Raw genomic sequence first — 26,439 nt, 5'->3', positions numbered from 1 at the left:
GATGATATAAATGTAGCATATGCCAGAAAGAGATTTATCAGATAAATCCTAAGTGTAATTTAAGGTGGTCGCTAACAAATCTCTCGTTCATCCTATCCGTGTGGTCGCTTACCGATGGATTTCGGAAGCAAGCCTATCGATTGAAATTACTGCCGAATCGAAATGTGGAAACATGTGCAATTCATTGCTGTGAATGACAATACGAGCTCACCCAACGATACATTATTATCAATGAATATAAAGTTTAGATTCGGTAGTGATCTTTCACAGAAATAAATATTTACTGTGACTGAATTATTTAGTTGCTTGAAATGAACCTGGATAATTTTGAAATAATACAGTCGCAAATCCAACTGGACAAACGTCGCTGCAAAATTATTTGATTACTGCAGTGACGTTCGTAATATGCAGCTGTGTGTAAAACTCGGTTACATAATTCTGTAACATGCAATACAATAAAACATACTGTGTGACAATGGAACTACCTTGAACACGACAATACATAGAGTTTGCAGCACACTAACACTTACCTTTATAAATTGGTTTTAGATGCATTAAGCACAACGTAAAAATAAACCTTTCAAACCGCTGAAACTCACCAAGAAAGATAAACCCTTGGAAACAACGCTGAAATACGACCATAATTCAGGAAACAGAACGAAATGCAAATTTCTTACATTGTTTAACTTGATGAATGCCAATATTATAATTAAACTAAATGATTACTTTTCAAACAAAATAATACTAGGTTGAAGGTTGTTATTACTCAAACTGACTGTTAGTTGATTTAGATTTACTCATGAATTTCTGAAAGGAATTGTAGAATTTGATATAATTCTCTTACCTCTGTTAGCGTCACAAGGTAAGAATATAATCTATCACACATAATCTACACTGACGCAAAAGACTGTATTAAAGAAAATTACTATTTTCCAAAGGGTCAGTGGAAAATATAAATTAAAGTACTTGTTACTTTAAACATCACTATTACATCTTCTAATTTATTAATCTGTGGTGAGGTTTATCAGCACCAACAATAGTCCAGTACTACTCCACATCTGATGTTCGCGACAACCTAATAATATTGTGTACTTGCATTAACTGTTATCCGAATTTTGGTCTCTGCGCACTGCAACCCACGAGTGTAGGGCTTGCGAGAGAAACACATGTTGTTAACTCGCACCTACAAAAGGTACGGGAGCGCAGTCTTCCATATATGAGCCCACTCCACGGCTCAAACTTTCTGTTAATGATACGTCCATTGGGCAACTCCCATCTCAACAATAAGCGGACCCACCCTCACGCGCCACTTTCCAAAGTCATTGTTAGAAAGACGTATCAGTTCCAACCTTTACACCTCTCTTTGTTCTATGATTACAGCAGTTACATATTAACATTATAAGCATTGAATTCTTTTGATTAACGAGTATCCAAAATACACAATAAACAGTCAATCTTTGTTACTTTATGCACTGGTATGAAAAAGTCAGACGAAAGTAACTTTCACATGGTGTGCTACAGCCGAGTAACATAGCTCGATGAAATTGGGACCAGGCTCAGAGCTGCTACAGTTCAAACAGAACGTAACTGGAAGAAATACACAATGAGACGAACAAAAATTATACTTTTGTCCTTTGGCAATAATTACAGTGAAGCCGCGATTCTATGATGGCTCCCCGAACTTTACAACTCGGAAGACAATTTCTTAACAAGGTGCGTGATCACCATTGACGGCAGTGCTTTCTCTGCAATGTGTTGCCATTCTCGCCGCAAGGTTAGCAAGGATTTCTTGTAGCAGGGCGCCCTATTCCTCCACAAGTGCGGTTGAGAACTGGTAAATGGTTGTTGGTGCGTGTGGACGTGTTGCAATAAGCCTCCCTAACGCATGCCACATGTGCTCGATAGGATTTAAGTCGGGGGAACAGGCAGGCCTCTCCATTCCCCGAATATCCTCCCGTTCTAAGAGTCCTCCATCTAGGCTGTTCGATATGGTCGAGCACTGTCATCCATAAAAGTGAAGCCAGGGACGAATGCACCTCTGAAAAGACGCCCAAGGGGAAGGAGTGCAGTATAACAATAACGTTGACAGTGAGTGTATTGTGTTCAAAGATTTGGAGTTCAGTACGTGCCTGCCACATTATGGCTTCCCATGCTACAACACTTGGACCATCGAAGCGATCATATTCGGCAGTGCTGTTAAGTACTCTCACGTAGGGCGGAGGGGAGTGAACATGTAATGTACCCAGGAACACTGTAGAAGAGGATCTTTTTAGTGTTCCTGGTGTTACGGTGTGGGGAGGCGTAGAGACGCATCGGCGAACTGACCTCCAAATTTTTGAACATACTACAATCACCAGTCAGCGCTATTGAAGCACTTCGCTGTTTCCCCACGTGCATCTTTCAGTGGTGCATTTGGCCCAACACCATTCATCAGAGCAAGGCTCAAGAAACTCCGATGGGGGACACCATAAGGAAGGCCCTGAGTGGTGTGGAGAGCTGTATTCTCGAAAAAAATTCGGTAGGTGTAAAGTAAAGGTTTGCTTTCTCATAAAAACACAGATGTGTATAGAGAAGAGCTGACAGTCTTTCTTTTGAATGGAACGAGAATAGTCAATGGACGGCAAGTGATTCTGGGACACTAAGTGCTGTTCGCAACACAGTGTACCGTGAATTGTGCATCGCAGGCGTTAATGTAGCTACAGTAAACCAGAGTATTTCTTTGGAATAATCAACATACAGACTAAATACATCTACCAAGCCTCTTACTGTATACAGTGTGAAAAGTATTTAAACCGACGAACTCTGGGAGGTTGTAAGGGACATCAAAACATTTTTCCCTAATGTCATTTTTTCATATGAGGAGTATTTAAACCGGTAGAGGAAGATTTCTCTGGCGACAAATTAATTAAACCAACAAAAAAGTCCAGAGGGGACATATCTGGGGAACGAGCAGGCCATGGTACAGGACCACCTCTGTCAATCCACGTTTCTGGGAACCTTCGGTCCAGCAATCGACGCACACGATGACTGAAATGTGCCGGCGCCCCGTCATGTTGGAATCACATGCGTTGTCTTGTAGCGAGAGGGACGTTTTCCAGCAATTCTGGCAATGCTCTGGCGAGAAAATTATAATATTGCCTGCCATTTAATGGCCTAGGTAGCAGATACGGCCCCGTTAAACAGTCCCCAACAACACCGACCCATACATTAACGAAGAACCGCACTTGATGAGCGCTAGTAACTGTGGCATGTGGGTTATCCTCACTCCAAACACGCGATTTGTGCATGTTGAAGACTCCATCACGCCCAAACGTTGCTTCATCGGTAAACAACACAGAGGATGGAAATGTAGGATGCATTTCACGCTGTTCCAGGTACCACTGCGAAAACTGTGCTCTGGGTGGATAATCAACTGATTCCAGATTGTGGACACGCTGTAAGTGAAATGGACGTAACAATTGCTCTCGAAGGACTGTTCTTACATTCGTCTGATTCGTCCCCATGTTACGTGCAACTGCACGAGTCCTGGTTGAAGGATCCCGCTCCACATGTCGCAAGACAGCTTCCTCAGATTGCAGCGTTCTTACCGTGCGACCTGCTAAATGATCCGGTCTCACGCAGACGTCGGTACACAGCTGCAAAGGTCGTATGATGCGGGATACGGCGATTAGGCTATTGTTGATAAATCCGCTGAGCAGCTCGTCAATTGTGGTGCACTACGCAGTACGCACCAACCATACCAGTGTACTCACTCCAGGTGTATCGCTCCATTAGTAAACAGAAACAATGCACTACTACACTGGTGGACAGCAGTTGCCTACAACTGAAGAGCGTAATACGCCCTCGAACAACTGAAGATCGTAATACGGCCTCTAACAACTGAAGAGAGTAATACGGCCTCCACCGGTTTAAATACTCCTCATAGGAAAAAAAATGACGTTAGGGAAAAATACTTTTTTTGAAGTCCTCTACAACCTCCCAGAGTTTGTCGGTTTAAATACTTTTCACCCTATAGAAATAATTTACTTGCCTGCCTGTAACAATATTGTCAGTTTAAGCATTTGACGCGTTATTTGTTGTGAAACTTCCTGGCCGCTGAACAAGGACTTGAGCGCGGAATTTTGCTATTTGAGAGGAATTCTCTCGCTGGCTGTGAGTTATCCAGACACTATCTACGACACGTCCTCATAACTCTGCTTCCACCAGTACATCATTCTACATTCCAAACCTCACATAAGTCTTTCTGCGCACCTTGCCGTCATGAAAGTGGAACGCAGGTACTGGCGGAAGTGAAGCTTAATGTGCGGGTTGGGATGTGTGCATGGGTAGCTCAGATGGTAAGAGGTTTACTCACGAAAGACCGGGTTCCAGGTTCGACTGCCCGTCCAGCACTCATTTTTAATCCGCCAGGTAGTTTTTGTCAGAGACAGCAAAAGACTTGGAAGAGCAGTTGAACGGAATGGACAGTGTCTCGAAAGGAGGATATAAGATGAACATCAACAAAAGCAAAACGATGATAATGAAATGTAGTCGAATGAAGTCGGGTGATTCTGAGGGAATTAGATTAGGAAATGAGACACTTAAAGCGGTAAAGGAGGTTTGCTGTTAGTGGAGCAAAATGACTGATGATGGTCAAAGTAGAGAGGATATAAAATGTAGACTACAATGACGAGGAAATCGTTTCTGAACAAGAGAAATTTGTTAACATCGAGTATATTAAGTGTCAGGAAGTCGTTTCTGAAAGTATTTGTATGGATTGTAGCCATGTACGGAAGCGAAATATGGACGATAAATAGTTTGGGCAAGAAGAGAATAGAAGCTTTCTAAATGTGGTGCGACTGAAGAATGCTGAAGATTAGGTGGCGTAGATCACATCACTAATGAGGAGATATTGCATAGAATTGGGGAGAAGAGGAGTTTGTGGCACAACTTGAGTAGGAGAAGGGACCGGTTGGTAGGACATGTTCTGAGGCAACAAGAGATCACAAATTTAGCATTGGAGGGCAGCGTGGAGGGTAAAAATCGTAGAGGGAGACCAAGAGAGGAATACACTAAGCAGATTCAGAAGGATGTAGGCTGCAGTAAGTACTGGGAGATGAAGCAGGTTGCACAGGATAGAGTAGCATGAAGAGATGCATCAAACCAGTTTTAGGACTGAAAACAACAACAACAGGTAGTTTCGAATTGGCGCACATTTCACTGTAGACTGAAAGTTTCATTCTCGCTTTTGTGTACCTTTCTCCATGATTGGAGTTTTAGTCCTGACGTGATGTAAGAGCAATACATGAATAGTTTTCTCTGCTTTATGTCTACAGGCCAACATCAGGGGCGCCCTGCTTATGCTGCAACAGCCGTCTATAACGACGGGCTTCATGCTCGACTACTGCATCGGCCCTTTCGTGTCGTACACTACGCTAGCGGCCATAGGGCTGGCCGTGCCTCTCCTGTTCATGGTGACCTTTTTCTGGGTGCCAGAGTCGCCCTACTACCTGCTGGCTAGGGGCAGGGACGAGGAAGCCGAAAGCTCTCTCCGGCGGCTGCGAGACGACAACAGCGACATCTCTTCTGAGCTACAGAGGATGAAGGTACACGCTTCACACAATCAGTAATAACTGCAACTAAAACGTATTCATTCTAGAACCTTGCAAGACACTATAGTTACAATTGTCGCCTTAAACGTGCGTAGATTTGCTTATCAGTCTTCAATTTCATCCTCTCCCCCCTTTTCCAGATCCCTCAACATCTCTGCCTTATTTTCTGTTGGTCAGACATACAAATCAAAATCACACGTAAGACATATGAAGTATGCTTGTACAAGGGAACAAGACTTTCCTCAAGCTACGAAATTACCTTATCTTAGGTAGTGGTTTAGAAGTAAGAAATTAGTTTCATTAAATATACACTACTGGCCATTAAAATTGCTACACCACGAAGATGACGTGCTACAGACGCGAAATTTAACCGACAGGAAGAAGATGCTGTGATATGCAAATCATTAACTTTTCAGAGCATTCACACAAGGTTGGCACTGGTTGCGACACCTACAACGTGCTGACATGAGGAAAGTTTCCAACCGATTAATCATACACAAACAGCAGTTGACTGGTATTGCCTGGTCAAACGTTGTGATGCCTCGTGTATGGAGGAGAAATGCGTACAATCACGTTTGCGACTTTGATAAAGGTCGGATTGTAGCCTATCGCGATTTCGGTTTATCGTATCACGACATTGCTGCTCGCGTTGGTCGAGATTCAATGACTGTTAGCAGAATATGGAATCGGTGGGTTCAGGAGGTTAATACGGAACGCCGTGCTGAATCCCAACGGCCTCGTATCACTAGCAGTCGAGATGACAGGCATCTTATCCACATGGCTGTAACTGATCGTGCAGCCACGTCTCGATCCCTGAGTCAACAGATGGGAACGTTTGCAAGACAACAACCATCTGCACGAACAGTTCGACGACGTTTGCAGCAGCATGGACTATCAGCTCGGAGACCATAGCTGCGGTTACCCTTGACGCTGCATCACAGACAGGAGCACCTGCGATGGTGTACTCAGCGATGAACCTGGGTGCACGAGGGGCAAAACGTAATTTTTTCGGATGAATCCAGGTTCTGTTTACACCATCATGATGGTCGCAACCGTGTTCGGCGACATCGCGGTGAACGCACATTGGAAGCGTGTATTCGTCATCGCCATACTGGCGTATCACCCGGCGTGATGGTATGGTGTGCCATTGGTTACACGTCTCGGTCACACCTTGTTCGCATTGACGGCACTTTGAACAGTGGACGTTACATTTCAAATGTGTTATGACCCGTGGCTCTACCCTTCATTCGATCCCTGCGAAACCCTACATTTCAGTAGGATAATGCACGACAGCATGTTGTAGGTCCTGTACGGGCCTTTATGGATACAGAAAATGTTCAAATGTTGCCCTGGCCAGCACATTCTCCAGATTGAAAACGTCTGGTCAATGGTGGCCGAGCAACTGGCTCGTCACAATACGCCAGTCACTACTCTTGATGAACTGTGGTATCGTGTTGAAGCTGCATGGGCAGCTGTACTTGTACACGCCATACAAGCTCTGTTTGACTCAATGCCCAGGCGTATCAAGGCCGTTATTACGGCCGAGGTGGTTGTTCTGGTTACTGATTTCTCAGGATCTATGCACCCAAATCGCGTGAAAATGTAACCACGTGTCAATTCTAGTTAATATATTTTTCCAGTGGATACCCGTTTATCATCTGCATTTCTTCTTGGTGTAGCAATTTTAATGGCCAGTAGTGTACAAATCCATAGAAGTGAAGCATGGTAAACCCGAAATCTGTACAAGAAATACGGAATGTTGAGAATTTTACGTTACAAATTTCTAACTGTTCTAGAGGGGACTGACCACGTAATGCCGTACAGGAACCCGTGTCCGGAAATCTACCGTTTCCGCTGCACAGCCGTTTGAAAACAGTTTGCTATGTAGGTATGCAATAGGGCTGGTTGTTGTGTTGAATCGTTTCCTATTTAATATATTTTCTACTCACTCCCCTCTACAAGTCCGGAAGTTTGTAGGGGGAATTTTCGAACAGCCCATATTTCGAACAAGATTTCCCAAACAGAAATAAAGAATGAAATGGAAGACGCTCTGATATCCTACCACTTCAGCGATATGGAGAAGAACTCGAATAGCGCCGATAATACACTCCTGGAAATAGAAAAAAGAACACATTGACACCGGTGTTTCAGACCCACCATACTTGCTCCGGACACTGCGAGAGGGCTGTACAAGCAATGATCACACGCACGGCACAGCGGACACACCTGGAACCGCGGTGTTGGCCGTCGAATGGCGCTAGCTGCGCAGCATTTGTGCACCGCCGCCGTCAGTGTCAGCCAGTTTGCCGTGGCATACGGAGCTCCATCGCAGTCTTTAACACTGGTAGCATGCCGCGACAGCGTGGACGTGAACCGTATGTACAGTTGACGGACTTTGAGCGAGGGCGTATAGTGGGCATGCGGGAGGCCGGGTGGACGTACCGCCGAATTGCTCAACACGTGGGGCGTGAGGTCTCCACAGTACATCGATGTTGTCGCCAGTGGTCGGCGGAAGGTGCACGTGCCCGTCGACCTGGGACCGGACCGCAGCGACGCACGGATGCACGCCAAGACCGTAGGATCCTACGCAGTGCCGTAGGGGACCGCACCGCCACTTCCCAGCAAATTAGGGACACTGTTGCTCCTGGGGTACCGGCGAGGACCATTCGCAACCGTCTCCATGAAGCTGGGCTACGGTCCCGCACACCGTTAGGCCGTCTTCCGCTCACGCCCCAACATCGTGCAGCCCGCCTCCAGTGGTGTCGCGACAGGCGTGAATGGAGGGACGAATGGAGACGTGTCGTCTTCAGCGATGAGAGTCGCTTCTGCCTTGGTGCCAATGATGGTCGTATGCGTGTTTGGCGCCGCGCAGGTGAGCGCCACAATCAGGACTGCATACGACCGAGGCACACAGGGCCAACACCCGGCATCATGGTGTGGGGAGCGATCTCCTACACTGGCCGTACACCACTGGTGATCGTCGAGGGGACACTGAATAGTGCACGGTACATCCAAACCGTCATCGAACCCATCGTTCTACCATTCCTAGACCGGCAAGGGAACTTGCTGTTCCAACAGGACAATGCACGTCCGCATGTATCCCGTGCCACCCAACGTGCTCTAGAAGGTGTAAGTCAACTACCCTGGCCAGCAAGATCTCCGGATCTGTCCCCCATTGAGCATGTTTGGGACTGGATGAAGCGTCGTCTCACGCGGTCTGCACGTCCAGCACGAACGCTGGTCCAACTGAGGCGCCAGGTGGAAATGGCATGGCAAGCCGTTCCACAGGACTACATCCAGCATCTCTACGATCGTCTCGATGGGAGAATAGCAGCCTGCATTGCTGCGAAAGGTGGATATACACTGTACTAGTGCCGACATTGTGCATGCTCTGTTGCCTGTGTCTATGTGCCTGTGGTTCTGTCAGTGTGATCATGTGATGTATCTGACCCCAGGAATGTGTCAATAAAGTTTCCCCTTCCTGGGACAATGAATTCACGGTGTTCTTATTTCAATTTCCAGGAGTGTATTTATACAGCTCACAGCCCCTCAACGCACGGCTGGGGGTCGCATCAAACACTGATCTCTATCCACCGCGAAACTAAATGTCGCGTTGAGGAAAGTATATAAGAGGATCAGAGAATGGGAATCGTTCTATGGACGACACGGGCTACAAATGGGGACATCCAATAGCCTCAAGTAACATAAACGACTTCAGCAAAGGAAGAGTATTACGTATCCAAGGCCTCTGAACGAATGTGGCAGAGGGTCTCCTCTACAAGCCTTTTGTATTGGAGCTTCCGACTCCACATGTGAGGCTCATCGCGTCTTATCTCTGTGACCAGATCTTCAAGTCACTGCTGAAGATGGTATCTCGACAGCCAGAGCAGTACAAGCGGGAGTACCGCAGGGGTCTATCCTTGGACCACTTCTGCACTTCCTGTATACCGCCCATGTCCCAAAGACAGAGAGGGTATTGTTGGCACTTTATGTGAACGGCACTTCGCTCTACGCTCGCTCCGTGAGAACTGACATCGTGGATCGCTGTTTGCAGACGGCATGCGACGTTGTGGGGGCATGGGCCGCCAAGTGGCGCCTGAAGTTTGACGCCACGAAAAGCCAGGGCGCCATGATTACGAGACGCAGAGTCCCAGCGGTCCTTCAACCGTTGCGAAACATGGGAGATCCCATCCCATAGGCTCGCACGGCAAAGTATCTCGGGGTAACTCTAGGTAGGAACTTCGTATGGAAACCGCACATCCGCGAGGTCTGGGGTAAAGCATGTGCCCGTCTGAAGGCACTTTACCCCTTGCTAAACCCAGACTCGACACTTCCCCACTGCACTGTATCTAGCACTGATCCGACCAATGCTAGAATACACGGCCGCAGTCTGGGGAAACGCAGCCGATTGCCAAATTCGTCGCCTCCAAGGCGTGCAAGGTAGTGTGTTACTACTCGGCATGCACCTCCTGCTACCCCACCTGGGAACTGCATCGGGAGACAGGTATCACCATGATCAGGGACCGAATAAAACAGATTGTGCGGCAGTTTTATGAAACGTCGTGCCAGTCCGATGACAGGCTCATTTGAAGTCTGGGAAACCAGCAGCACAGACGAAAGACCACTAGATAGTCGGATCCGCTACGGCAGTGACGATAGGATAGTTAAAACTTGTTAAAAATTCGGAAAACAGAGACGATATACACATCTGTTAACCATAATGCGAGTACGAACACTTTAAGGAAGAGCAGGAACAGTTTTCCGAACACTGAACCTGCATAAAGGAGACTGTAAGGGCTGTCCTTCAGAAAAAGACCAGCGGTAGGTGCGGCTGCGTGAACGATTATCATGGAAATGGCGAAGCTAGTCGGTTGTTCGCGTGCTACTGTCGTGAGTTTCTCTGGGAAGTGGTAGGAGAGTAGCGGTACGAGGAGTTGGCGACCAGGTGTTCGACATCCGTGTCCCATGGCGGAACACGGTCTGATGCTTTCCCATTCTGTAAAACGGAATAGGTAGCAATCTGTGGCAGATATGACGCCAGAGTATTATGTTGGTGCGGGCATAAGTGTTCCGGAGCGCATCGCACAATGCAGGTTGTTACGATCCTGACATGTTGCCACGTTGACCCCAGCGACACAGTCAATTACGACCGCAGTGGACACGCGATAATTGGTATTAGACCATGCGTCAATGGGAACGTGTCGCCCGGTCGGATTAATCATTTATTGTTGCACCAGGTCGATGGTCGTATTTCGATAAGCTTTCATCAAGGCGAGCGGGTGTTCGAAATATGCAACATGGCACTGACGCAAGGCTGTGGGGTGTTTATTATGCGTTTGGGAATATCCACCTGTTCTTCCACGGGACCTGTGGTAGTAATCAAAGCACCTGTTCCTGCTAAATGACTAGGCCGACGGCGATCTCATCTTCCAGCACGATAACTGTCTCTGTCACAAGGCCAGAATCTTACTACAGTGGTTGGAAGAATATTTTAGCGAACTCGCATTAATGTCTTAGCTACCAAATTCTCCTGATCTGAACCAGATTGAACAAATCTGGGGCGCTATTGAGCGATAGCTTCGTTCCCGCAAACCATCGACTCGTAATGTACAGGTGTTGCATGGTTCAAATGGCTCTGAGCACTATGGGACTTTACTTCTGAGGTCATCAGTCCCCTAGAACTTAGAACTACTTAAACCTAACTAACCTAAGGACACCACACACACCCATGCCCGAGGCAGGATTCGAACCTGCGACCGTAGCGGTCGCGCGGTGTTGCATGACCTGTGCGGAGGCATCTGGTGCCAGATACCTCCAGAACACAACCAAGGACTCCTTAAATCCATGACACATACTTTCGTTGCAGTAATGCATTCCAAAGGAGGACCAGCGCGCTCTTAAGCGGGTGGCCATAATCGTTTGGCTCTAGAGTCTAGCTTTGTACTGGGAATGTATGTCGAGTAACGCACCGGCTGCAGTTTTGGACCAATCGCACTTCTCCTCATATATCGATTGTTACAGTATATTTGGTGTACTTAGCTCGTGGCTCCTGAAGAAGAGCTGCAACCTTTCCAGTAGTTGCAGGGGTCAACTGTCTGAGTGAGTGACTGAACTGGTCTTGTAACACCAGCCAAAACAGCCTCGCTGTGTTGGTTCTGTGAATGACTAAAAGCAAGGTGAAACTACAGCTGATACATTTATTTCCCCGAGGGCACTCAGCTCTATTATATGGCCTTATGATGATGACATCCTCTTGGGTAAAATATTCCGGAGATAAAATAGTCCCCCATTCGAATCTCAGGATAGTGACTACTGTCATCATCAGCAAACACAAAAACTGGCGTTCTGCGGTTCGGAGGGTGGGATGTTAGATTCCTCAATCGGAGAGATAGGTTGGAGAATTTAAAAAAGGAACGAATAGGTTAAAGTTAGGTATAGTGGGAATTAATGAAGAGATGTGATAGGAGGAACAGGTCTTCTGGTTGGGTGAATACATGATTATAAACACAAAATCGAATGCAGATATTGCAGGAGTAAGCCTAATAATGCAAAAAAATAGGAAGGTTGGTAAGCTAATATGAACAGCATTCGGAACGCTTATCGTAGTCAAAATAAACACAAAGCCAACACCAGCCGTAGTAGTATACGTGATAAATAGGTTGAAAGAATGTGTGATGAGATAAAAGAAATTATTCAGATAGTTAAGGAAGACGAAAATCTATTTGTGATGGGTGACTGAAACAGTAAGAAAAGCAAGAGAAGGAAAATACGATATAACTTAATTTTGTCCATTGTTTTCCAGTGTTCCATCCGTGACTGTTTTACTTTCATAAAATGAAGAACAAACCTTCTTCAGTCACAAGTTGTGTTTATTTACTGCACTACGCATTTCGAGCCCTGGAGGCTCATCTTCAGGTGCTTTTTAGTGATTTACATGAGTTTTTTTTTAGTTGCTTGCCTATTGATGTTACATTTTTGTGTTACAACATGGTATATAGTAGATATATGTTTAACAGCGTTAATAATATGAAACTAACTTACGGTTTAACATTGTGTGATGTCTGCTTCTGCTGTGCAGTTGGTATACACAATGCACATCTTTAATTTTGTAGTACATACGCAGTCACACACTTTTTCGCACATTGTAGTAGCAGAACGTAAACATGTCAAAGATTGTCATTCATACAGATGTTCTGCTTCTAAATATAATCGATTTTCTTGTTTCCCAGGAGATAGTATGGTATATTATTACTAGTACACAGGTATTATTAAAATAATTATTTGGCACCATGTTGTAGGTTGTCAGCTGTTTGCACTATTATAGATTTAAACTTTTAAAGGTGTAAAAAAAATTGTGGCTGTTAAACTCTGTTTGTTCATTCAACAAGTTTTCGGAATGTTTTTCTTTTTGTAGCATTCTTTCTAACTGTTCTAGTAGATTAAGTTTTTTACTGTTGGGTTCTGTGTGGAGTATAGTTACGTTGTTGTGGATGTCGTCAAGTCTGTGTTTATTAATATACATGTGGTTAGCTACTGTAGATTTCTCAAAATGGTTTAGTCGAAAGGTGTCAGTGTGTTCTTTATACCGTGTGTGGATGGTTCTTCCAGTTTTTCCTATGTAAAACGCAGGACAACTGTTACATTGTAATTTATATATTCCACTGTGTTGTGTTACTGGCTTGTTTGTGTTCACTGTGTGAGGTAAGTGGTATCCAAGTTTGCTGTTTGGGGAGAAAGATATTTTAGTATTGGTTTTTTTTTGAATAAGTTAGCTATTTTTTGTAATACTGTGCCTAACCCCCCCCCCCCCCTGAACCATGGACCTTGCCGTTGGTGGGGAGGCTTGCGTGCCTAAGCGATACAGATGGCCGTACCGTAGGTGCAACCACAACGGAGGGGTATCTGTTGAGAGGCCAGACAAACATGTGGTTCCTGAAGAGGGGCAGCAGCCTTTTCAGTAGTTGCAGGGGCAACAGTCTGGATGATTGACTGATCTGGCCTTGTAACATTAACCAAAACGGCCTTGCTGTGCTGGTACTGCGAACGGCTGAAAGCAAGGGGAAACTACAGCCGTAATTTTTCCCGAGGACATGCAGCTCTACTTATGATTAAATGATGATGGCGTCTTCTTGGGTAAAATATTCCGGAGGTAAAATAGTCCCCCATTCGGACCTCAGGGCGGGGACTACTCAGGAGGACGTCATTATCAGGAGAAAGAAAACTGGCGTTCTACGGATCGGAGCGTGGAATGTCAGATCCCTTAATCGGGCAGGTAGGTTAGAAAATTTAAAAAGGGAAATGGATAGGTTAAAGTTAGATATAGTGGGAATTAGTGAAGTTCGGTGGCAGGAGGAACAAGACTTTTGGTCAGGTGATTACAGGGTTATAAATACAAAATCAAATAGGGGTAATGCAGGAGTAGGTTTAATAATGAATAAAAAAATAGGAGTGCGGGTTAGCTACTACAAACAGCATAGTGAACGCATTATTGTGGCCAAGATAGACACAAAGTCCATGCCTACTACAGTAGTACAAGTTTATATGCCAACTACCTCTGCAGATGATGAAGAAATAGATGAAATGTATGACGAGATAAAAGAAATTATTCAGGTAGTGAAGGGAGACGAAAATTTAATAGTCATGGGTGACTGGAATTCGTCAGTAGGAAAAGGGAGAGAAGGAAACATAGTAGGTGAATATGGATTGGGGGGAAGGAATGAAAGAGGAAGACGCCTTGTAGAATTTTGCACAGAGCATAACTTAATCATAGCCAACACTTGGTTCAAGAATCATAAAAGAAGGTTGTATACCTGGAAGAATCCTGGAGATATTAAAGGTATCAGATAGATTATATAATGGTAAGACAGAGATTTAGGAACCAGGTTTTAAATTGTAAGACATTTCCTGGGGCAGATGTGGATTCTGACCACAATCTATTGGTTATGAACTGCAGATTGAAACTGAAGAAACTGCAAAAAGGTGGGAATTTAAGGAGATGGGACCTGGATAAACTGAAAGAACCAGAGGTTGTGCAGAGTTTCAGGGAGAGCAGGAATGGGGGAAAGAAATACAGAAGAAGAAGAATGGGTAGCTCTGAGGGATGAAGTAGTGAAGGCAGCAGAGGATCAAGTAGGTAAAACGACGAGGGCTAATAGAAATCCTTGGGTAACAGAAGAAATATTGAATTTAATTGATGAAAGGAGAAAATATAAAACTGCAGTAAATGAAGCGGGCAAAAAGGAATACAAACGTCTCAAAAATGATATCGACAGGAAGTGCAAAATGGCTAAGCAGGGATGGCTAGAGGACAAATGTATGGATGTAGAGGCTTGTCTCACTAGGGGTAAGATAGATACTGCCTACAGGAAAATTAAAGAGACCTTTGGAGAGAAGAGAACCACTTGTATTAATATCAAGAGCTCAGATGGAAACCCAGTTCTAAGCAAAGAAGGGAAGGCAGAAAGGTGGAAGGAGTATATAGAGGGTTTATACAAGGGCGATGTACTTGAGGACAATATTATGGAAATGGAAGAGGATGTAGATGAAGACGAAATGGGAGATACAATACTGCGTGAAAAGTTTGACAGAGCACTGAAAGACCTGAGTCGAAACAAGGCCCCGGGAGTAGACAACATTCCATTTGAACTACTGATGGCCTCGGGAGAGCCAGTCATGACAAAACTCTACCATCTGGTGAGCACGATGTATGAGACAGGCGAAATACCCTCAGACTTCAAGAAGAATATAATAATTCCAATCCCAAAGAAAGCAGGTGTTGACAGATGTGAAAATTACCGAACTATCAGTTTAATATGTCACAGCTGCAAAATACTAACGCGAATTCTTTACAGACGAATGGAAAAACTGGTAGAAGCCGACCTCGGCGAAGATCAGTTTCGATTCCGTAGAAATGTTGGAACACGTGAGGCAATACTGACCTTACGACTTATCTTAGAAGAAAGATTAAGAAAAGGAAAACCTACGTTTCTAGCATTTGTAGACTTAGAGAAATCTTTTGACAATGTTGACTGGAATACTCTCTTTCAAATTCTGAAGGTGGCAGGGGTAAAATACAGGGAGCGAAAGGCTATTTACAGTTTGTACAGAAACCAGATGGCAGTTATAAGAGTCGAGGGGCATGAAAGGGAAGCAGTGGTTGGGAAAGGAGTAAGACAGGGTTGTAGCCTCTCCCCGATGTTATTCAATCTGTATATTGAGCAAGCAGTAAAGGAAACAAAAGAAAAATTCGGAGTAGGTATTAAAATCCATGGAGAAGAAATAAAAACTTTGAGGTTCGCCGATGACATTGCAATTCTGTCAAAGACAGCAAAGGACTTGGAAGAGCAGTTGAACGGAATGGACAGTGTCTTGAAAGGAGGATATAAGATGAACATCAACAAAAGCAAAACGAGGATAATGGAATGTAGTCAAATTAAGTCGGGTGATGCTGAGGGAATTAGATTAGGAAATGAGACACTTAAAGTAGTAAAGCAGTTTTGCTATTTAGGGAGTAAAATAACCGATGATGGTCGAAGTAGAGAGGATATAAAATGTAGACTGGCAATGGCAAGGAAAGCGTTTCTCAAGAAGAGGAATTTGTTAACATCGAGTATAGATTTAAGTGTCAGGAAGTCGTCTCTGAAAGTATTTGTATGGAGTGTAGCCATGTATGGAAGTGAAACATGGACGATAACTAGTTTGGACAAGAAGAGAATAGAAGCTTTCGAAATGTGGTGCTACAGAAGAATGCTGAAGATAAGGTGGGTAGATCACGTAACTAATGAGGAGGTATTGAATAGGATTGGGGAGAAGAGAAGTTAGTGGCACAACTTGACTAGAAGAAGGGATCGGTTGGTAGGACATGTTTTGAGGCATCAAGGGATCACAAATTTAGCATTGGAGGGCAGTGTGGAGGGTAAAAATCGTAGAGGGAGACCAAGAGATGACTACACTAAGCAGATTCAGAAGGATGTAGGTTGCAGTAGATACTGGGAGATGAAGAAGCTTGCTCAGGATAGAGTAGCATGGAGAGCTGCATCAAACCAGTCTCAGGACTGAAGACCACAACAACAACACTGTGCCTAAGTATGGAATGCATGTGAAGATTTGCTTTGTGTCGGTAGTTTTCTTTTCAGTGTTCTCGTGAGTGATGTTGGTCTGAATTTGTCTAGATAGTTTATCAATTGATTTTACAGAGTAACCATTATTTACTGCAATTTTTTTGATAGTATCTATTTCTTGTGTTAGTGCTTTGGGTTTTAAAGGTAATGTATGTGCCCTGTTCAACATTGATCTAAATGCAGCATACTTATGTGTGTTCAGGTGGTATGAAGATTCATGTATTGTGATGTCAGTGTAGGTTGGTTTTCGGTAAATGTACAAGTTATGTTCTTGTTGTTCATTCAGAATTGTGAGGTCTAAGAAATTTATGGATTGACTTGTTTCATGTTCTAGCGTGAACCTTATTTGATTGTGGAGTGAGTTGAATGATGTGACGAGTTCTTCAAGTTCATCTTTAGTGCCATCAAATAAGAGCAGTGTGTCATCTATATATCTCTTGTAATACACAATTTTTTGAACAAGTTTATTTTCTCCTTTGAAGAACTTATTCTCTAAGTGGTTGATGAAAATGTTAGCTAGGAAACTTGACATGCAGTTACCCATAGCTAAGCCTTCTTTCTGTTGATAGATTTTATTATTAAATGAAAAGTAGTTGTGGGACAGTACTAGTACAAGTAGATCTACCAACTCTGTAACCTCTGGTATGGTTGGTTTTTTGTGCGGTGAGGTTTTTCTAATAATTTCAATTGTCTCTTTAGCAGGTATATTTGTGAACAAGTTGATAATATCAAATGAGGCAAATCTAGCTTCTCCAGGGATTTTTACATCTTTGATGAGCGTTGTTAACTCATGTACGTTTTTTATTGTGTATGTGGTTTCAAAAGTGTAAAATCCTCTGAGGATATTATTTAACAACTGTGAAAGTTTGTATGCAGGTGTGTTCTTGGAGTTAACAATTGGTCTAATTGGAGAGTTCTGTTTATGGATCTTTGGCTGTGCTCTGAGTTTGGGGGCAGAGGGATTCATTAATGTGCAACTAAAAAGCACCTGAAGATGAGCCTCCAGGGCTCGAAATGCATAGTGCAGTAAATAAACACAACTTGTGACTGAAGGCGGTTTGTTCTTCATTTTACGAAAATACAGTATAAGCTTTCATGGCTGTGTTGATTCCACATAAAACTTCCGGGCTATTTAGGCCGTGGTCGATGTATAAAGCTTCATTTTAACTGTTACTTTCAAACGCGAATGCTGGCCTTACCGGATGTCAGGTGATACACTGTGGTGCCCTCTAAGCTACCGATGTACTAGGCGTCCTCTCGAGTTCTGGATGCAGTTCGCCATTCTAGCTCGGTAGAATCACCCGCAGTCGGAGACCCAACGTTAGGAAAAAGTTTTATATATCTGCCATGGCCCAATAGCGAGAAAGTTTTAAGTGAGGTGAGAAGGAACAATAATAGGAGAACATAGATTGACTGCCGGAACTATTCTGCCACGCTGGACGCAATTGAATCGTTAATCTGCTCGCAGAGAAGGAGCTTATTTACGCATCCTGATACGAGCTTTATAGCGTACAGCACCATCTGGGAGCAGCTTTTGTAGCTATTGTTTCGAAGCTTCCGCATAAAATTCTTACAGATTCGCAATAAACATACCGTTCACCAACTGCGACATAATCGCGTCTACAAACAGTGATCCAATACTGTGAAATGCTTTTTTATTCCAGTCACTGATCACAGTATGAATTCTTTAGACGACGACCGGTTTCAGTCTGTAATGACCATCCTCACATCTCTTTTACACCATGTCCTAAAGTGATACGGCCATAATGGCATCGTCAAAACATATAAATACACTCCTGGAAATTGAAATAAGAACACCGTGAATTCATTGTCCCAGGAAGGGGAAACTTTATTGACACATTCCTGGGGTCAGATACATCACATGATCACACTGACAGAACCACAGGCACATAGACACAGGCAACAGAGCGTGCACAATGTCGGCACTAGTACAGTGTATATCCACCTTTTGCAGCAATGCAGGCTGCTATTCTCCCATGGAGACGATCGTAGAGATGCTGGATGTAGTCCTGTGGAACGGCTTGCCATGCCATTTCCACCTGGCGCCTCAGTTGGACCAGCGTTCGTGCTGGACGTGCAGACCGCGTGAGACGACGCTTCATCCAGTCCCAAACATGCTCAATGGGGGACAGATCCGGAGATCTTGCTGGCCAGGGTAGTTGACTTACACCTTCTAGAGCACGTTGGGTGGCACGGGATACATGCGGACGTGCATTGTCCTGTTGGAACAGCAAGTTCCCTTGCTGGTCTAGGAATGGTAGAACGATGGGTTCGATGACGGTTTGGATGTACCGTGCACTATTCAGTGTCCCCTCGACGATCACCAGTGGTGTACGGCCAGTGTAGGAGATCGCTCCCCACACCATGATGCCGGGTGTTGGCCCTGTGTGCCTCGGTCGTATGCAGTCCTGATTGTGGCGCTCACCTGCACGGCGCCAAACACGCATACGACCATCATTTGCACCAAGGCAGAAGCGACTCTCATCGCTGAAGACGACACGTCTCCATTCGTCCCTCCATTCACGCCTGTCGCGACACCACTGGAGGCGGGCTGCACGATGTTGGGGCGTGAACGGAAGACGGCCTAACGGTGTGCGGGACCGTAGCCCAGCTTCATGGAGACGGTTGCGAATGGTCCTCGCCGATACCCCAGGAGCAACAGTGTCCCTAATTTACTGGGAAGTGGCGGTGCGGTCCCCTACGGCACTGCGTAGGATCCTACGGTCTTGGCGTGCATCCGTGCGTCGCTGCGGTCCGGTCCCAGGTCGACGGGCACGTGCACCTTCCGCCGACCACTGGCGACAACATCGATGTACTGTGGAGACCTCACGCCCCACGTGTTGAGCAATTCGGCGGTACGTCCACCCGGCCTCCCGCATGCCCACTATACGCCCTCGCTCAAAGTCCGTCAACTGCACATACGGTTCACGTCCACGCTGTCGCGGCATGCTACCAGTGTTAAAGACTGCGATGGAGCTCCGTATGCCACGGCAAACTGGCTGACACTGACGGCGGCGGTGCACAAATGCTGCGCAGCTAGCACCATTCGATGGCCAATACTGCGGTTCCTGGTGTGTCCGCTGTGCCGTGCGTGTGATCATTGCTTGTACAGCCCTCTCGCAGTGTCCGGAGCAAGTATGGTGGGTCTGACACACCGGTGTCAATGTGTTCTTTTTTCTATTTCCAGGAGTGTATAATCAGTATAGCATCGTCACATAGATTTAAGATATGGTGTAGAATAGGCCACATCGTCCACATGTTTTGACGGTGCCATTATGGCCCTATCACTTTAGGACATGGTGTAAAAGAGATCTGAGAATGGTCATTACGGACTGAAACCGGTCATCGTCTAAAGAACTCATATTGTGATCAGTGACTGGAATAAAAAAGCAAACATACCGTTTCTTGTGTTCTTCTATCGATCTTTGTCTTCGTTTTATTAAAAAGAGGTTCTTTGATGGACACCATGTGTGGCAGCATACCGATTTGGTATTGAGTCTCGAGACCTGCTGATTGGGACGACATGGTGGTTTTTCCATACAGGGAGCAGTGGAGGAGTCCAAGGAGAACGAAGCGTCGGTGCTGGACCTGTTCCGGTCCCGCAGGTGCCGCCGTGCGCTGGTCATCTCACTGGGCTTGGTCTGCGCTGAGCAGCTGGCGGGCATCAACGCGGTGCTCTTCTACAGCCAGAGCATCTTCGACGCCGCTGGCGGCGACGTGGACAGCCGGGTGGCGCCCATCATCGTCAACGGCGCCATGCTGATTGAGTCGTGCGTCACGCCCTTCCTGGTGGACCGCCTGGGCCGCAGACCCATGCTCATCTTCTCCTCCACTGGCATGTCTGTCGCCCTGGTGAGAACTCGCTGCGGAGAAGTGTTTCACTGCCACACAGCCAATTCTTATGATACATGTTTAATTTGTACCTGTTCCACTGAAGTAAACAGTGGTGCACAGAAGAAAGGAGGTGGGTGTCATTATGAGCATAAAGTGCACTGTGACCAGATTTCTCCTTCCCCCCCCCCCGACCCCAAGGTCATCAACTGCTCCTCCACCACCCTCCACCAATCTTCAAAAGCATGGCAGATGTAGGGAGGAAGGTAGGGGGGGGGGGGGGGAGAAGATGGAAGTGGATGGAGAGAGGGAAATTTGACAGTGTTGCATGCGGCAGGGAAGTCTTGCAACAGAGCAGCCTTTGAACGACACCCAATCCTACTCACAGATTTTATGCCATTTTTCTCGTTCTTCGGTGTTTTTGACCTCCACTGGCCACTTTCACTGCAGTCACCTGGTCTCATATTTTGTCCTCCATTGCATCCTGTGTGTATTTTTCCCATCTTAGCGCTGGTCATACTCTCCTTCTTCTTTCAGGCGGCTTCCGTTTTTAAACTCTTCCTTGTCCACCTGTGGTTAAGAATTCACTGTATGTGCCTGTACTATAGAAGTGTTCTAGTCTTGAAAGATTTTGCTATGTAGCACTTATCTCCATTCACCCCTATATCGCCTCATTTGCCTCGTTAAGTGCAGACATCTTCTCATACACTCCATTTCTACTGTTCTAATTTTCTCCCTAACTCTTCCTTTTTGGAGTCACATCTCAGCTCCATACACAATTATCTTCTCTTCTTCTTCTTTCGTTTCACCCTCTTTGGGGTACACTGGATCAATCATTTCTTTGTGCGTTGTTCCTTTCTTAGGGCCCAGTATTTCTTCATTCTTTCTGATCTTCTTCTCCTCTCTTCTTCCGAGATGAAGGATTTGGACTTTTGTATGGATTTGTCTTGGAACCTTATGTTTTCATCTTTAGTAATTAATTTAGCAGTTCGATCAATAAGTGAACTTTCTGAAATATTTAATTTCAATAGGTCTTTCTCAGTTTCTTTAAACCAGTTGGGCTTCGTTTTTCGGTTACGGAAGAAGTCAAAGATTTGTTTAGTTAATCTGTTGGAATTCATTCTGAGAAGATGACCATAAAAATTTATTCTCCTTTTTCGCATAGAATCTGAAAGTTTTTCAATTTTCTTGTAGAGAGTTTCATTTTTGATGTATATAATCTTATTGTCTTGAAATTTTGGCCCAATGATTTTTCTTAAAATTTTTCTTTCCTTTACCTCAAGTTTCTCCATTTGGCCTTTGAAATTCATGTTAAGTGTTTCAGCTGCATACAGTGCTTCTGGCTTAATCACTGTCTTGTAATGTGTAATTTTGGACCCCCATGAAAGGGATTTTTTGTTGTATGTATTTTTTGTTAGTTGGAAGGCCAATTCAAGTTTATTTTTTCTGGATTCCATTGCTTTGCTTTCCCCAGCATTCCAAGTAATCCATTCTCCGAGATTTTTGAATTCTTTTACTATTTCAATCTTCTGTTCTTGAACTTTGAGGTATTTACATGAGTGCTTGATGTTTGTCAATATCTTAGTTTTTTCAGAGGAGATGTGAAGACCAATTTTAGCTGCTTGTTTCTTTAGTTCAAGGATTTGCTCCCGTGCTTCTTCCATTGTTTCAGCAAACAGGGCCATATCATCTGCAAAAGCAATGCAATTTACTTTAAGGTTCTTCTTTTTGCAACCCAGTCTTATACCACTCTTAATATTTGTGTTCCATTCCCTGACTACTTTCTCAAGCGCACAATTGAACAGCAACGGTGAGAGCCCATCGCCCTGTCGCACTCCCGTTTTTATTTCAAAGGGTTCTGATAGTTCGCCCATAAATTTAACTTTCGAAAATGTATTTGTAAGGGTCGCTTTTATAAAATTAGTTGTTTTCTTATCCAAACCCATTTCTTCCAGAACTGATAACAGAGATTCTCTATCAATCGAGTTATATGCTTTTTTTAAATCAATGAAGGAGATTACGTATGTCTTTGCCCTTGATTTTTGGTATGCCATAATGTTTTTGAGGTTTAGTATTTGTTCCGAACATGATCTACCCTTTCTGAAACCTCCCTGGTATTCCCCGATTTTCGGATCCAATTGCGGCTCTGCCCTGTTCAAAAGGACTTTAGAAAGAATCTTGTACGTTATATCCAGCAGTGATATTCCTCTGTAATGGTTGGGGTCTGTCTTCAAACCTTTCTTGTGGATAGGGTGGATGAGAGCTGTTCTCCATTCTGTGGGGATCTCTTCTTCTTTCCAGATTTGATCGAAAACACACTTTAGGGATGTAACTGCATTTTTGTCAGCCTTTTTCCATAGTTCGGCCACTATTTGATTTTCTCCAGACGCCTTGTTGTTTTTAAGTTCTGAAATGACCTTCAGTAGTTCTTCAGTCGTCGGTGGTTCTGAATCCGGCTTCTCACGGTTGTTTGGAATGGATTCAAATTTTTCAAGGATGGGTTCCCAATTCAATAGTTTCTCAAAGTAGCCTGCTAGTATTTTGCAGTTTTCCGTGTTGTTGTGAGCGATGGTCCCATTTACATCTCGAAATTGGAGGGTGGGTGCTTTGTATCTTGATAACCTTTGTTTGAAAGTTCTGTAAAAGCTCCTTGTGTTGTTTTTTGCAAATTCTTCATCAATTTGGAGGAGAGTTTTGTTTTCGTGTGTCTTCTTAATACTTTTTATATCTTTATCTACCAGTTTTCTAACTGCAATGAAATTCACTCTACTTTCTTCTGTTTTCTGTGATTGCCAATTTTGCCATGCCTGTTTCCTTGTTTCAATGAGGGCATCACATTCCAGCGACCACCAGGCATGTTTTTTACTTTTTTTGTTAGGTGCTATCCGTTCAGCTGTAGTAATGAGGTTTTCCTTGATATCCCCCCAGCTTTGTGTCTGAATGGTTTCTGTTGCTTTTGTGAATTCATCTGATTTTAATATCTTTTCTGTGCTATACTTCCGACCCTTAATTTGTTTCATGCTGCGTTTCCTGTTTGGGATGACTTTGAACTTAATTTTAGAAAGGTAATGGTCTGAATCCAAGTTTGCACCCCTGAGTACCCTAACGTTCATGATTTCTTTGCTAGAAATCTTCTTGATTGCCACATGATCAAGTTGAAATTCCCCAAGGCTAGGATTTGGGGATACCCATGTCTTTTGTCTTCGCGGTAGTTTCTTGAAAGCTGTGGATTTAAGAATTAAATTGTGTGCTTGGCAAAGTTCTATTAGTCTCACACCATTTCTGTTTGTTCTCTTGTGTGCAGGATAGTTTCCAACTATTTTCTTATATCTTTTTTCTTTACCAATCTGGGCATTAAAATCTCCAAGAAGAATGATGATGTTTTTATCTGGAATTTTCTGAATAATGTCATCTAGATGATTCCAAAAGGCCTCCACTTTTTCTTTGTTTTTCCTGTTATCCTCGTTTATAGGGGCATGTGCATTGATAATTGTGTAGATTTTGTTTGTGCTTGTGAATGTAAGACTTGAGATTCTTTCTGATTGGGAATCAAAGCCAACTATTGAGTTCAAGATTTTTTTTGTTGATTATAAAGGCTGTCCCAAGATGTGGTACATTTTTCATTACTCTCGGTCCCACTTTCCCTTTGTATATCCTAAAACCTTCGGAATCGAAGGTATCTGTATCCATGTATCGTGTTTCTTGAATGGCTGTTATGAGTATGTGGTTCTTTAGCGTATCTGTTAGATGTTTTAGTTTTCCGGTTTTCAACAATGAGTTTGCATTGAAAGTTGCTAGGTATGTTGATTGCCTATACTGAAATTTGGATGAGATTCCAGGACACTCCGACTTGTCTTTGTGCAATGTTGCAGACTCCCCAGAATCCGAATGTCTGCTGACGTACTGGCGTACGGTGGATCGTCCACCTGGGGTAAAATAGTTTACATCACACACTTCCATGATTGATGAAAGTTATTTTGGGTGTGGCCCAAAGGCCACAAAATGTACAACCAAGATTGTGAGTCCTGGAGGTAGTTCTTCCGCTCTCTCTGCCGTTGGGAATCTGAACTTCCTCTTCCGCCTTTGAGACCGTTGACCAGGTTTCACCTAGTAACCCTAGGCAGGGGCCCTTACAGGGTGCTACCATCCGGAGCCAGATGCACCCAGGTTTTTTTTAACGAGGTGTTACTCCTCCCCCTCCTCCTTCCTCATCACTTGCGAAATGAGGCCCCGGACTTGGGACTTGGGACCGGCAGTGGTATCTTCTCTACCATGCTGTGAAATATTTTTTCTTAGTTTTCTGCCAAATATTATTATTTCATATAATCCCATACAAAACTTTAGTAGCTCTCTATCCCACTGCTATTCTCGTATTAACATCCTTGTTACATATGCCAGAGTTATCTATTATTGTTCCCAAGTATTTATAGTTTCTGCATGATTTTATTTCTTCTTCATCTGTGTCAATGTGCACCAATCCTGCTGCATACACATACACTCTGTCTTGTCAGATTTAATCCCACTTGCTACATTCCTGTTTAAACAGTCTCATCATCGTTTTCATCTTGAGAGAATATTAGCTAGTCATCCGCAACAAAACCAAAGTGAAGAGTATCGTCACTAATCGTTATTACCGTGCCTTAGCATTTCCTGTACCGACCATTCAATGTATATCCCAAATAAATGTTAAATGGGAACGGTGACATTCCACAAACTCGTTTTATACGTTTCTCGAGGAAAATATTTCGAGTAACCTTGTTTCTCATTTTAATCACTACTTTCGCGTTCTTGAATGATTTTTTAACCCATACATTTCTGTCTCAGAACAACTCCTTTCATTGCTTCCCGCAGTCTAGGGACATTCTCATGCGCTTTCTGATGGTCCACAGCGATTTTTATTTCTGTATTTTTTCCAATAACTGCCTAATGCAGCGAATGATCTCAAGACATGATCGTCCTTGGCTGGAACAATTTGGGATCTCACTTAAATCTGACACACACTTTTGTATTTTCTTACTCAAAATATTCGAGAAATACCTCGCTATTGCTGGAATAAAACGCATTCCTCTACAAATTGTGCGTACTGACTTGTTACTTTTTTATATATCGAGGAGACATAAGAAAAATTCATTAAGTAGGTGACTCTTCTCCCACCTCTTTCCTTACGGAGAAAGTTTCCACAGATATTTTATCACCGCACTTCCCCCATACTTCAGAAGCCCCATTCGTATAATCCTGGCCCTGGTACTTCGTTTACATTTGCTTCAGACAGCGTGGTTTTGATATGGTCCTCTGTTATTTCTACATTGTTTTCTCCTAAGATGTTAACTTCTTCTCTTTTCTAGTTCAACCTTTTTACCTGCAACAACCTTTTCACCCTCTCCAAGGGCTTCTGTTGCTGATCGCAAAACAGTTTCTTTCAAGTGATGTAAGTAGTTGTGGAAACTTCTATTCATTCCACCTTGTTCTGGAGCCTATTGTGGTACAGCATTTTGACGGTATATTGTCAGAGAAGGTCTGTCTTAAACATTATTTCCTTATATTCTGTAAATTCATGCTCCACCCAGTCTTACACTGTTCTAGTATATTTACTCCACTACCTTACTTTGATTTCTGGGGCACTCTCGTCGTCAACATACGCTTATGTCTGCGAGCAGTGTGTTCCTTTTCTTTTGACACCACCATGAGCTCTACAGTTGATTGTTGGCTCTTCCAGCATGGACATCTTTATTCTGGAAAAAAGGTCCCAAGTTTAATGATTAATTATAATCTAGTTGATGAGCTATGTTAAGTACAAAACATTTCTACATACTTAGCACAATCTCTTGTGACGAAGTGCCGAGCGTTTGGGTCTTGCAATCGCAAAGTAGCCAGTT

At 44.0% G+C, this 26,439-nt stretch overlaps 1 protein-coding gene across 1 annotated transcript in view; it reads left to right on the top strand.

The window, feature by feature from the left end:
- LOC126176131 (facilitated trehalose transporter Tret1-like) overlaps positions 1-26,439 on the top strand; it is a 172,161-nt gene that overhangs the window by 67,933 nt on the left and 77,789 nt on the right. The window contains exons 3-5 of the mRNA XM_049923269.1: positions 5,316-5,539; positions 14,584-14,602; positions 20,276-20,584. Coding sequence (XP_049779226.1) covers positions 5,316-5,539; positions 14,584-14,602; positions 20,276-20,584 — 552 coding nt within the window. The remainder of the gene's footprint in view (positions 1-5,315; positions 5,540-14,583; positions 14,603-20,275; positions 20,585-26,439) is intronic.

The sequence above is a fragment of the Schistocerca cancellata genome, chromosome 3 (assembly GCF_023864275.1).
Source record: "Schistocerca cancellata isolate TAMUIC-IGC-003103 chromosome 3, iqSchCanc2.1, whole genome shotgun sequence".
In the NCBI taxonomy this organism is placed as follows: domain Eukaryota; kingdom Metazoa; phylum Arthropoda; class Insecta; order Orthoptera; family Acrididae; genus Schistocerca; species Schistocerca cancellata.
This window is presented reverse-complemented; position numbering and strand designations above follow the sequence as displayed.